This window comes from Musca vetustissima, unplaced genomic scaffold (assembly GCF_032173495.1).
Source record: "Musca vetustissima isolate MV318-11 ecotype Yass unplaced genomic scaffold, APGP_CSIRO_Mvet_v1 utg4710, whole genome shotgun sequence".
Classification (NCBI taxonomy): domain Eukaryota; kingdom Metazoa; phylum Arthropoda; class Insecta; order Diptera; family Muscidae; genus Musca; species Musca vetustissima.
In genome coordinates this window covers 125,650-140,523 of record NW_026882587.1, presented here as the reverse complement: position 1 = coordinate 140,523, position 14,874 = coordinate 125,650, and the positions used below count along the sequence as shown (strand labels likewise).

Below are 14,874 nucleotides of genomic sequence, written 5' to 3'. Positions count from 1 at the left end.
TCTATAAAAACTATTTTGAAGGGTATGCATTCACCATTGTTTGCATATTAATTTATAATAAACCAGTAAGGAAAGTAGTAAAGTCGGACGGGGTCGACTATATGATACCCTTCACCACTATGGGTATATTAAACAGGACTATTAGCATGAAATTGGATGAACTAGAAATGTGGTATTTATCTAAATGTGAATCTACCTAGATCTATCAATTAAGTATGTAAATCGACTTCAAACAAATATACATAGGTCATCCGTTGGGCTATGTCTGTACTTTAGAAAACACAATTACGTTATTCTATGCTCAATTTTGTACGATGTGCAAAATTTGATGTCAATCTGACTAACATGAGGAGTTTGATGTCCAATTTACTTGAAATCGGGCGAAAATATATATGGAAGCTCTAACCAAATATTAAGCGATTTCAAACAAACTTGTCACAGGTTAGGTTATACTAATTTCAGAACGTTTTGTTCCTATTGGTTCTTTGGTGCGTCAATTACTTAAAATCAATCTATAATAAAAGGGAGCTATATCTAAATCTGGACCGATTTTCACAAAACAAGGCAGACATCACTCTAGGCTCAATTCAGTACGTTATGCTAAATTTCGTGCAAATCGAAAGATATATAGCGACTTTGGTGCACCATTTACATGAAATCGGACGAAACTATATGTGGGAGCTATATAGAAATCTGGACTGATTTTCTCGAAACTTGGCAGATCACTCTAGGCTCAAGTCAGTACGTTATGCGAAATTTCGTGCAAATCGAAGGACATATAGGTATTTTGATGCACCATTTACATGAAATCGGACGAAACAATCGAAAGATATATAGGGACTTTGGAGCACCATTTACATGAAATCGGACGAAACTATATATGACAGCTATATCTAAATCTGGACCGATTCTCACGAAACTTGGCAGACATCATTCTAGACCTAAATAATTAGGCTGTACCAAATTTCGTGCAAATCGGAAGATATATAGGGACTTTGAGCACCATTTACATGAAATCGGACGAAACTATATATGAGAGCTATATCTAAATCTGGGACGATTCTCACGAAACTTGGCAGACATCATTCTAGACCTAAATAATTAGGCTGTACCAAATTTCGTGCAAATTGGAAGATATATAGGGACTTTTGTGCACCATTTACATGAAATCGAAGGAACTATATATGGGAGCTATATCTAAATTTCGACCGATTTTCTCGAAAGTTGGCAGACATCATTCTAGGCTCAATTCAGTACGTTATGCCAAATTTCGTGCAAATCGAAAGATATATAGGTTCTTTGGGGCACCATTTACATGAAATCGGACGAAACTATATATGGGAGCTATATCTAAATCTGGACCGATTTTCACGAAACTTGGCAGACATCATTCTAGGATCAATTCAGTACGTTATTCCAAATTTCGTGCAAATCGAAAGATATATAGGGACTTTGGGGCACCATTTACATGAAATCGGACGAAAATATATGGGAGCCATATCTAAATTTGGACCGATTTTCACGAAACTTGGCAGACATCATTCTAGGATCAATTCAGTACGTTATGCCAAATTTCGTGCAAATCGAAAGATATATAGGTTCTTTGGGGCACCATTTACATGAAATCGGGCGAAACTATATATGGGAGCTATATCTAAATTTCGACCGATTTTCTCAAAAGTTGGCAGACATCATTCTAGGCTCAATTCAGTACGTTATGCCAAATTTCGTGCAAATCGAAAGATATATAGGGACTTTGGTGAACCATTTACATGAAATCGGACGAAACTATATATGGGAGCTATATCTAAATCTGGACCGATTTTCACGAAACTTGGCAGACATCATTCTTGGCTCAATGCAGTACGTTATGCCAAATTTCGTGCAAATCGAAAGATATATAGAGACTTTGGGGCACCATTTACATGAAATCGGACGAAAATATATGGGAGCCATATCTAAATTTGGACCGATTTTCTCGAAAGTTGGCAGACATCATTTTAGGCTCAATTCAGTAAGTTATGCCAAATTTCGTGCAAATCGAAGGATATATAGGGACTTTGGGGCACCATTTACATGAAATCGGACGAAACTATATATGGGAGCTATATCTAAATCTGGACCGATTTTCTCGAAAGTTGACAGACATCATTCTAGGCTCAATTCAGTACGTTATGCCAAATTTCGTGCAAATCGAAAATATATTTAGGACTTTGGGGCACCATTTACATGAAATCGGACGAAACTATATATGGGAGCTATATCTAAATCTGGACCGATTTTCACGAAACGTGGCAGACATCATTCTAGACCTAAATGATTAGTCTGTACTAAATTTCGTCCAAATCGAAAGATATATAGGGGCCGTTTACATTAAATCGGTTATATATATATATATATATATGGGAGCTATATCTAAATCTGAACCGATTTTTCCCAATTTCAATAGGGTTAGTTCTTGGGCCGAATAAGTGACCTATGCCAAATTTCATCCAATTCGGATCATAAATGCGACCTGTACTTTGTTTACAATTTAACATGGACAGACAGACAGACAGACAGACGGACGGACATGCATAAATCGACTTAGAAAGTGATTCTATGCATATTCTCAAAAGGAACCATGGGTCTATCTCGATTATTTTTGCTTGTTACAAACATATGCACAAAGACATAATACCCTGTACCACAGTGTGGTGAAGGGTATAACAATAGTGTACGAATTCATATGTTTCTATAAAGTAATTACTTAATATTCTGTCCACGCATCCTTGATATGTTAAAATTGTGTATTTAGTAATTCCCAAACCTTTAACGCTGTTTACTAGCAATTATTTATTTAAATTGGTATTAACTCAGCACTTTGTCTTTATTTGTAAATTTTTAAATAAAATAAATTGGTTGGAAATTTTGAGAATTGAGCTATTATATTCATATTATCTATATGTGTATGTAAAAGTGTGCAATGTGTGAGATATTACCACCAAACAAAAAATTGTCACAACATTAACTAACCATTTAAACAATTAGGAAAGCTTTTTAAACAGCCTTGCCATATTTGTGGGCATTTTTGGTAAGATTCCTTAGTTCATTATACGACCATGGACATACTTCACACATATTACATTTCTTCCCAATTTTTATACCCTTCACCACACTGTGGTACAGGGTATTATGTCTTTGTGCATATGTTTGTAACAGGCAAAAGGAAACGAGATAGACACATGGTTCCTTTTGAGAATATGCATAGAATCACTTTCTGAGTCGATTTATGCATGTCCGTCTGTAGATGTTAAATTGTAAACAAAGTACAGGTCGCATTTATGATCCGATTTGGATGAAATTTGGCACAAGTCACTTATTTGGCCCAAGGACGAACCCTATTGAAATTGGGAAAAATCAGTTCAGATTTAGATATAGCTCCCATATATAGTTTTCTCCGATTTTATGTAAATGTTGTACCAAAGTCCCTATATGTTTCGATTGGCACGAAATTTGGCACATCGTACTGAATAAAGTCTAGAATGATGTGTGCTAAGTTTCGTGAAAATCGGACCAGATATAGATATAGCTCCCATATATATTTTAGTCCGATTTAAGGTAAATGGGGCACCAAAGTCCCTATATATCTTTCGATTTGCACGAAATTTGGCATAAAGTACTGAATTTGGTCAAGAATGACGTGTGCCAAGTTTCGAGAAAATCGGGTCAGATTTATATATAGCTCCCATATATATTTTCGTCCGATTTAAGGTAAATGGGTCTCCAAAGTCCCTATATATATTTAGATTTGCACGAAATTTGGCATAGGGTACTGAAGTGGGTCCACAATAATGTGGGCTAAGTTTCGTGAAAATCTGTTCAGATTTAGATATAGCTCCAATATATATTTTCGTCCGATTTAATGTACATTGTGCACTAAAGAACCAAAGAGTTGCTATAGCCTTCCGTGTGTCAAGTTTTCTTGCAATTGGTTCAGACTTACATATAGTTCCAATATATACTTTCGTCCGATTTGAAGTAAATGGTGTACTAAAGACCCAAAGCTAGGCCGATTGGCAAAACGTACTAAAATTAATATAAATTAATCTTGGGTAAGTTTCCTTGAAATCGGTTCAGATTTAGGTATAGCATAGCTTCTATATATAATTTCGACCTATTCATGTTGATTGTAAACCAAATAATCAATGGGTGCTTGATTGATATTACATTTTAAACAGTGAAGCATACCAAATAGCGTGCGTTCAGTTTGCTTAAAATATATTTACGAAGTATGGAATAGATTGCAGAATGTGTAAGGATTGATGTTAGTCGGTTTATTTATAGATGAAGATTGCATTTTAAGGTTCGCTCAATTTCTTCTTCCCTTTCCTTCCTTCCTTCCTCCGAAAAGACGACATCTGTAAAGATACATATGTAGAATATCCCAAAAGTGGTGAAGGGTATCATATAGTCGGCCCAGTCCGACTTTACTACTTTCCTTACTGGTTTACATATAAATTTATTATGGCATATTTTTTCAATGGCAACTCCTGCCCAAATTTCTAGCCAAGCACTGAAATATTTTCCCACACATTATTGCAACTAATTGGTTTCGGAAAAAAACACACACACACATAAAATTCCATAAAACCCCAATGATTGTCTGTGAAACGCTTTAAAAGTTACCAAACCATCCTGGGCAACACTTCAAGCAACAAGTTACGGAATAGAAATAAAAAAAAACCCGAAACAACATTCAACAGGCTACCAAACCACCAATCGTCATGTACCACAGCTATCGTTTGCAAGATTTTATGATTTATCCAAATATTGCCCTGACTATGGCCTTGGTTCAGCCATTTGATTTGAATGGTGGTACAATGGAAGAGATTCAAACAGCATCAAGCCGATGCCGTGGCTTTATGAAATCTGTGCTAATTAAGGTGTGGTTCGTTTTTGGTGTTGTAAATTTGATTTATCAAAATGTTGGCATGTTGGCCTATCTGCTGCTACCCCAACTCAGTGAAATATTTGATGATGTGGAATTTGTGGCTAAAATATCGGAAACATGTGGCATAATGGGCCTAACAATAGTCGCTGTATGTAAGATGTTTGTTATATTTTGGCATGGTGGACGTATATCGATGTTGTTGCAGGAATTGCAGGAGATTTTCCCAGGGGAACACGAACAATTTGGTGAGTAAACGGAAAAGCAGTGGACTTTGTTTATAGATGAGAAGGGTCTGCTATTCTAAAGGAAATCAGTGTTATATATCCTGCATAAGATCATAGTCTTCCTTATATTACAGAAGAGTTAGGACTTCTATCAGTAGAAGAGAATGACCTTTTATCTGTAAAAGAAATGCGCAGACCCGATTCTGATACATTTATCTGATCTGAATATTCTACCAAGAGACCTTGGTATTTTACCTATTGAACTCCTCGGTTTTCTGTATACAAGCTGTATTAGACCCGTCTTCTATCTACCGATAGAAGACCTGGGTCTTCTGTCTACCGATAGAAGACCTGAGACTTCTGTCTACCGATAGAAGACCTGGGTCTTCTGTCTACCGATAGAAGACATAGGTCTTCTGTCTACCGATAGAATACCTGGGTCTTCTGTCTACCGATAGAATACCTGGGTCTTCTGTCTACCGATAGAAGACCTGGGACTTCTGTCTACCGATAGAAGACCTGGGTCTTCTGTCTACCGATAGAAGACCTAGGTCTTCTGTCTACAAAAACTTATAACTTTATTTACAGTAAGTCCGGATCTTTTATTTACTCAAGAAATGGGCTATTCATTTGAAGACTATCTTGGTATACTATTTATGGAAGAGAAGGACCTTATGTCCCGTATAAGAACTTTCCCCTGTATTCTGTAGATGGACATAGGTTTTCTGTCTTATAAAATAGCACGGCCTTTTATATGTAGAAGAGCGGGGTATTCTGTCCGTAGATTTTCAGTGTTTTCAATTCAATCAAATAGAAGAAAAGTATAGGACCTTGTATCTGTAGAAGCGCAGGTTCATCTATCCTACTGCAATGGTATTCTATCTAATAGAAGGGCTGGGTCTTCTGTCCTATAGAAGTGCAGGGTATTTTATAGAATAGAACAACAGAAATAGCAGTGTTCGCTATATATAGAAGACTAGTGTTTTCTATCATACTGAAGAAAGGAAATATCTAACTTATAGAGGTGTAGACAAGAGAAGTGTCTCCTATCTTATGGATAGGATAGGGTCTTCTGTATTTTAGAAGAGCAGACTTTTCTATATGAAGAGGGGCAGGGTATTCTATCTATATAAGCACTTGGTTTTCTATCTGTAGAATATGAGGTCTGAAAAACTTAGATCCTTGTATCTGAAGAATTCAAGAGCAGAGTCTTGTATAGGACACAGAAGCAGATACTTCTAACTAAATCTGCAGAGAAGCAGGGTATTAGTTTTCTGTCTGTATAATATCAGGGTATTCAATTCAATAGATAAAAACGAGGTCTTGCAAGTTTTTTACACCTTCTGCACTTTGAAGACTTTCCGGTGTATTCAGCAACTCTTCTATAGACAGAAAACTTTTGTAGGATCTCTACGCTTAGTATACCTCCGACTGTCCTCCAGAAGCATTCGATCTGGTAAACGCGGCATAAGGTATTCGTGTACTGTTAAATATCTCGGAATAACGGTGTCAGAGCGTTTGAATTTACATCCACTTTGAAGGAGAAGCTGACAACGGTCGTTGGGATCAGTGTTTTGCGGACTGATTGGGGCTTGAGTAGGCGTTCTGTGCATATCATATATGGTGGGCTTTTTGTTGCCTGCGCAACTTATGGTGCACTTATATGATACAGAACTACCTCTTCTGTCTTTGGGCAGAAGAAGTTCCTTTCGTGTCTGCGGGTCGTCATGTTAGCGAGCTTGCCAGTGTGTCGCACTGTTTCAATAGAGGCGTTGCAGGTGCTGCGCCTCGTCGCTTGATATTGAGATGTACGGCTTTCATGTATAAGCTTAAGCGTGGTTTGCAGTTGGATGAGGATGATTGGCTCAGGTCTTCTGATTTGGTGGATGGGGAGAGTAGGCGGTACAGCACTATCCTTCGGGTTTGTTTTGTTGATAGGTGGAGGACAAGGTGGACGAAGAGTGACAAAGGGAGGGTGACGTACGAATTTATTCGTGACGCAACGTTCGTAGTGGACCGGCTAGACTTTCGCTTCGGCTTAAGTACTGGTTTCTTACTGACGGGGAATGATTCTCTCAATGCTTTTCTGCATAAAAGAGACCTGTCCCAGACGGATTTATTTGAGTGCGGGATGACTGAGGACTGGAAGCATATACTGACGGAATGCTGTTACTATGATGACATTAGAGATTTAGCAAGTATGGGTATATCGAATGGAGGGGCGGGGTGGGATTTCAGTAGTGCTCTTGAAGACGATCGGACCTTTAGTTGTTTAAATAGTTTTGCTCGTGAAGCATTTAGGAGAAGGACAGTACTTAGTGGAGTTGGTCCACCGGGTGGTGGTGGATTGGTGCGCCGGGTGGCGGTGGTGCGGTTGTGCTGTTGTTGGTGGAGAGCTGCAGTTGTTGTTGCTGCTGTGGTCTACTTCACTTCTGCATTTGTGGATGTCGTGTAGGCAGTTTCGTTGATTGTTTGTGTTGTGATGTCCGATGCCGCGGTCCTTTGGGCCCTTTGTGCAGTCCGTGAGGACAGCATGTTAATTGTTGGTGTTATGTGTATTTGTTCGACGTCGCCACTGCTTGGTGCAATGTTTTTCCTTGCCGCCTGCGTTTTTTGAATGCTGTTGATATTTGTTTTCGAATACCAGCCCGGACTTGCGTCGAACTGGGATAGGCTTCGGTCTCGAGCCTGAGCGGAGGTTTTCCGTACCGCGGGTGTCAGGTGCCCCTGGATCTGTTGATCCAGCCTGACAGTTGGTGTGGCCCCTGGGGACCTTCGCGGGGGGAGAGTATGTCTTCAACATGATCTCCGATTGGTACAGCACTTCGGTGCTGGTGCGCTGGTGGGCGCATATCCGCCTGTGGCTCCGCCACTGCGAGGTAGGCCTATGGGCAGGTACTCGCACAAAACACTTCAAGATAAAAAATCCTCCAGAAGTTTTCAAAATAAAGAAGTTATCCTGGAATCATTCCCTAGAGACCATTTGTAGAACTACTTATAGAAGCCTTTATGCAATTTCTTTGTAGTTACTATTGTGTAGAAGCCATCTCGAAGCCATCGTGATTTGGGTGAGATATTATATATCTAAATGTGAACCGATTATCTCCAATTCCAATAGAGTTCGTCTTCTATGAGTTATTCGGTACATAGATAGCTACCGAAGCTATTTTTGCATTAAAATTTAACTCTTCTGGAAGACCTCCTGCAGCTCTTCTATACATATAGATTCTTCTGTAGATCATCTACACATGGAATGCCTCCGGAAGTCCTACTGAAAATAGTGGATCTTCTGTAGATTTTTTTACAGGTGACCCTCTTTAGAACATCTATAAACAGTTTATCGCTTCTATATATAGAATTTCCCCCTGAAGCTTCCCTCACATGGAAGACCTATCGAACGCCTTCAATTAATGGAAGAGTACTTTCAGGTTATCTATACAAATATCTTATATAGCTCTTCTATTGCCCTGCTCTTCTATTCTTTTAGAAAATAGATGTTCTCTTTCAGATCATCGGTACATTTTAGACTTCGGGCAGCCCCTTTATAAATAGAGAGTCTCCTGAAGAGAGCATCCTGTGTGTTAGATGAAAGGCTTCCTACAGGTCATTTCGAAAAAATACATTCTGTAGCCCTTCTAGAAGACATACTTCATATCTTCTATATGCCTGGGCCTGGCATTCTATAATTCTTCATTTATTTTATATAGACGACCTTCTTCAGAAGGCCTACTGAAATTTTACTGGCACGAAAGATCTCTCGAATAGAGGGAAGTTCTTCTGCAGGTATTTTATAAAAAATACCTTATTTAGCTCTTCTAGAAGATTTCCTGCAATTCTTCCATACATAGAGGTTCTCGGGCAGTCTCTTTATAGATAGAGAACCTCGTGCAGATTTTTTTATAAATACAACCTTCCTCGGATATTCTATATAAAATTAACTACTTCTATGTATTGAATACCTCTTGCAGCTCTTCTTCTTGATTAAATGGGAGGATTATTAGGCCATCTCGAAAAAAAATCCTCCAGCAGCCCTTCTAAATGTCCTCCTTCATCTCTTCTATATATAGAAGTTCTATAGAAAGAGGACCTCCTGAAGCTCCTCAATATATAAGTCCTCCTGAAGGTCTTTTACATAAAATACGCCTCGAAGCTATTCAATATGTGGAAGACTTCTTGTAGTTCATCTTTAAAAAAATGTTCAGAACTCTTTAAAAAGACCTATAGCTATTTAGCACTTCTGTAAGAACTTTTGGAAATCTTTTTCAGAGAGGCTCTCCTATACATCTATCTATAGATAGACCTGTAATACCTTTTGGAAATCTTTTATATTAAGGCTCTCCTATAGACCTATCTATAGATGGACGTCCTAATGCTGTATTATATTTCGTAGAAGGCAACCTGAAGTTGCGAATGAAAAGAAGAATGATAAAATTCTCTTCTGGATCGTCTATATGTAGAACACATCGGGCAGCCCATCCGTATATAGAAACTCTAATATGAATGTTTTTGGTGTTCTTTTGTAAATATTGGACCTCTCGAATATCATCTATAGACATAGACCTCCAGCAGGTTATCTATAAAAAGTTTTTGAATATATTAAATACCTAGGGGATATGCAGTGTTATATTTTGTAGATGTGAGATCTCCTGCTTGTCATCTGTAGGGTCTATAAATAAATAACATCGGGCAGACCTACCGTATGTAGAAGCTCTCTTGTTGAACTTATATAGCTCTCAGAGTTCTTTTGTAAATAGTTTGCCCATCGAATCTCGTCTACAGACGTGATACCTCCTGTAGGTAATCTGTAAAAAGCTATTTAATATATAAAAGAGCTCGGTTTGACCTTCTTTAACAGTTCTTTTACAAAAATAAGACTACAGGGAGCTCATTTATAAGTGAAAGATCGTCGAGAGTTCCTAGAGACCCATTTGGTGGTAAAATTTTTCATATTTTTATTTTGCTCTCTTCCCATCTGAGATTTGGAGATTTCCTGGAGGTCATCTGCAAAAAGAGAATTTCCAGCAGTTCTTCTATTGATAGAAGTTATTCTGAAATCTGTGTATACATAATATACCTCGAATATACCACATATTGTACATAGAGAACCTATCGTATCCCTTTACAGATAATAGACTTCCTGAACTCTTATATATATGGAAGACTTTCGACAGTTACTCTAGAGGTAAAATACCTAATATATACCTTGAACATGCAGCTGCAGCAGGTCTGGTATTAGGTCATCTATAACAAAAAAATAAAACCTCATATAGCACTTTAATGTATAGAATACCTCATGCAACACTTCTGTTAGTAGTTCTCCGATATACAAACCTTGGACGTCTATATAATATAGGTCCTCTATATATCCTAGTACCTCTTTTACATATAAAATACTTCCTGAATGTCTTTTTAGAGAAACGTCCTCCGAGAATGCCCCAAAAGGTAGAATATCTTTGAAAACTACTACCTAGAATACCCCTTGTAGCTGCAGGTTTTTATTTGACAATATTTTTTTTTTACTCTTTGGAGCTCCTCCGAGAATTGCTCTGGAGGTAGAAGACCTCCAAACAGTACTACATAGAAGACACCTTGTAGCTACAAATATTTTATTGGCAAAAAATTCTATTGAAATTCCATTTCGGACTGTTAACAAATTGTTTTCTCTTGCATTTTGTTTACACATCCAGCCACCCCACGTCTCTATCGCGTACACCACTTTGCTAAATACTCGCAACAGCTGATGGGCCGCACCATGAAGTTTTTCATATTTGCCTTTTGCGTTTACAATAGCCTACCCATTGGCGGATTATTGTATGAAGTTACTCGGTCGGATGGTGAGGTTATGTATCGTTATCAATCGAACACCTGGTATCCGTGGCAGACGAAGGATAATACGAAGACATGGTGGAATTTCGCGGCCTGCTATCTATGCCAAGTGCAATCCTCATTAACAGGAGTTGGCTTTATAATGGCCGGGGAATTTATGTTGTGTTTCTTCATAACCCAGATGCAAATGCATTTCGATTATTTGACCAATGCGCTGGCAAGTTTGGATGCTGCGACGCCGAGGGCCAATACAAAATTGAAATATTTAATTATTTATCATACGAAGTTGTTGAGGTAAGGAGGGGGAAAGGGAGGAGAGAGAGTTCGGTAAAAATTGTCTTCTCTTACAGATACTCGAAGGAAATAAATGACATTTTCAATATTTCATTTTTGGTCAACTTTATAACCTCTTCGATAGCCATTTGCATGATGGCCTGTTCCATGGTCATGTTAAGCATGATCCATACTGTTAAATATTCGGTGGGCTTGTTGTCATTTTTGGTCTTTACGTTTTTCATCTGCTATAATGGTGAGGAATTTACCGAGGCGGTAAGTAAAACTAAAACCAGTAAGGAAAGTAGTAAAGTCGGACGGGGCCGACTATATGATACCCTTCACCACTATCGGGTGACAATTAACATGAAATTGGATGAACTAAAATATGCGATATTTATCTAAATGTGAATCAACTTAGATCAATCTATAAGCATGTCATTTGTTTGTTACAATGGGACAAATGTTGGACCGTTGGGCTATGTCTGTGAATGACTTTGGTGAATCTTTAACATAAAATCGGACGAAACTATATTTTGGAGCTATATCTAAGTCTGGACCGATTTTCTCGAAACTTGGCGGACATCACTCTAGGCTCAATTCACTACATTATGCCAAATTTGATGCAAATCGAAAGATATATAGGGCATTTGGTGCACCATTTACATCAAATCGTACGAAACTATATATGGGAGCTTTATATAAAACTGGACCGCTTTTTTTTCCAAACATAGCATACACCAATCTAGGCTCATTTCAGTACGTTATGCCAAATTTCGTGCAAATCGAAGGATATATAGGGACTTTGGTGCCTGATTTACATCAAATCGGACGAAAATATATATGGGAGCTATATCTAAATCTGGACCGATTTTCATGAAATTTAGTAGACATCACTCTAGGATCAATTCAGTACGTTATGCCAAATTTCGTGCAAATCGAAGGATATATAGGGACTTTGGTTCACCATTTACATGAAATCGGACGAAACTATATATGGGAGCTATATCTAAATCTGAACCGATTTTCACGAAACTTGGCAGACATCATTCTAGACCTAAATGATTAGGCTGTACCAAATTTCGTGCAAATCGAAAGATATATGTGGACTTTGGTGCACCATTTACATGAAATCGGACGAAACTATATATGGGAGCTACATCTAAATCTGGACCGATTTTCACGAAACTTAGCAGACATCACTCTAGGCTCAATTCAGTACGTTATGCCCAGTTTCGTGCAAATCGAAAGATATATAGGGACTTTGGTGCACCATTTACATGAAATCGGACGAAACTATATATGGGAGCTATATCTAAATCTGGAACGATTTTCTCGAAACTTGGCAGACATCACTCTAGACTCAATTCAGTACGTTATGCCAAATTTGGTGCAAATCGAAAGATATATAGGGCCATTGGTACACCATTTACATGAAGTCGGACGAAAATATATATGGGAGCTATATCTAAATCTGGACCGATTTTCTCGAAACTTGGCATACACCAATCTAGGCTCATTTCAGTATGTTATGCCCAGTTTCGTGCAAATCGAAAGATATATAGGGCCTTTGGTGCACCATTTACATGAAATCGGACGAAACTATATATGGGAGCTATATATAAATCTGGACCGATTTTCACGAAACTCGGTAGACATCGTTCTTGGCTCAATTCGGTGCGTTATACTAAATTGAGTGCAAATCCACAGATATATAGGGTCTTTGGTGCACAATTTACCTTAAATCGGATGAAAATATATATGGGAGCTATGTCTAAATCTGAACCGATTTTTCCCAATTTCAATAGGGTTTGTCCTTGGGCCAAACAAATGAGCTGTCCCAAATTTCATCCAAATCGGATTATAAATGCGACCTGTAGTTTGTTTACAATTTAACACCAACAGACGGACAGACGGACGGACGGACATGCATAAATCGACTCAGAAAGTGATTCTATGCATATTCTCAAAAGGCACTATGGGTCTATCTCGTTTCGTTTTGCCTGTAACAAACATATGCACAAAGACATAATACCCTGTACCACAGTGTGGTGAAGGGTTTAAACATTGGACTAAGAACTCTTAGATCCACTTTTAGATGTATTTTATGTCGCTCCCGAGGATTGAGTATTTTTGACACATTTTCGAAAGAAATTTGTTTGCTTGTTTAATTTTATTAATTTTTTTCCAGAGCGATGCCATAATGCCATCGGCATTCTATAATAACTGGTATGAAGGCAATGCTGCATATCGTCGCATGATTTTATTTTTCATTTTACGTTCTGGGGAGTCGAATGTTTTGAGAGCTTATAAATTTACCACAGTATCGCTGCCAACATTTATGGCGGTAAGATGAGTTGCGGATTCTATGAAATCGATATTTGATAATAATTTCATATTTCTTGCAGATTTTGAAATTTTCCTATCAACTATTCACATTTCTTCAGGCAATGGATTAAGGGGCCAACCTATTACTAAAATACCTACAAAAAGATTCGACCTATAAAACTTTTTAATCGTTGAAATCAAAACCATTTTCCTATGAATAAAATCACAACTAATCTAAACAAGTTAATTCCTGAAAGCAATTGACGTAAAACCTAATTTCTGTGCTGGTCATTTGATGTTTGGCTATGTTGTTTCAATTCGGAGAATTCTAGATAACTAGGTTACCAACTGGCCAACTGGAAAAAAATATTCAAACATATGCTTGTAGTTCTAAGAAGTGTTTGTTATCGGGAATTGATTGCAAATTAGTGAAAATAAAAAAAATTAAAATTTAACATAATTCTGAAAACTAATAACAATCAGTGGATTTATTTATCGGAACAGGTGTTATCGAATATTTTTTCGGTATTCTGGGAAATGGAAATTGTATAAAAAATAATTATTTTTTTCATAAAATAGATAACATGGGGGAGTGTTGGGTTGCAAGATCTTCTAGATAGGTAGGTAGATATCATCTAATGACCTTTTGAAGGCACAAAGAAAAAAATACACTCGAAGTTTTTTATCGATAGGTCTTTTACAAGCAGAAGATCTGCTATTAACAGTGAGGCTATTGCAGGTCATCATATGAAGCGAACTTTAAATAGGACTGATTAGTATTTTATAGACAGAAGCAGATATGCACAGCGAGATGCTAAGAGTTTAAAACCCTCGGTCATGATTAGGACATTCAATTGATAGGGACTTTATATGGCGATTATGACATGAATAAATTTTACCAGAAGAAAACGAAATACAAACTACAGACACTCAAGTTGTAAAAATGTGCTAAGGCATTGAAAATGTCGAAAATGATGAGCCACAGTTTACTATTTAATTACTACAGGGTTCTCAGAACCCCCAATACCACAATTTGGTTTATTAATATACCCGTAGCTGGCTGTGGCAGAACCCCAATGTTTTTAGTAAAATTTTGATAATTTCTAGGCCCTGTCAATGTCAGGCAAATTTATTTTGTCGGGTGGTGGGATGGAAGATGCTGTTTCAATATCAAAAGTTTCCCTGGATGCTATACCTAATGCAGGACCAGTATTAATTGCATCGTGTAGGAATTACCGAATATTTGGAGTTTACATTATATGAGGTGATATGCCTAATTGAGGACTCATA

At 37.7% G+C, this 14,874-nt stretch overlaps 1 protein-coding gene across 1 annotated transcript; it reads left to right on the top strand.

The window, feature by feature from the left end:
* The first annotated feature begins 4,766 nt into the window (after positions 1-4,766).
* LOC133329119 (putative odorant receptor 69a) lies at positions 4,767-13,715 on the top strand. Its single transcript, XM_061537616.1, has 5 exons — positions 4,767-5,178; positions 10,845-11,277; positions 11,334-11,532; positions 13,448-13,603; positions 13,665-13,715. Exons 1-5 carry the CDS (start codon positions 4,767-4,769, stop codon positions 13,713-13,715), a joined length of 1,251 nt encoding a protein of 416 aa, XP_061393600.1.
* The last annotated feature ends 1,159 nt before the right edge of the window (positions 13,716-14,874 follow it).

Coding starts and splice junctions, on each gene's coding strand:
- LOC133329119 (XM_061537616.1), top strand. CDS start 4,767: ATGTACCACAGCTATCGTTTGCAAGATTTTATGATTTATCCAAATATT. Junction 11,278..11,333: donor TATCATACGAAGTTGTTGAG/GTAAGGAGGGGG, acceptor CTTCTCTTACAG/ATACTCGAAGGAAATAAATG. Junction 13,604..13,664: donor CGCTGCCAACATTTATGGCG/GTAAGATGAGTT, acceptor TATTTCTTGCAG/ATTTTGAAATTTTCCTATCA.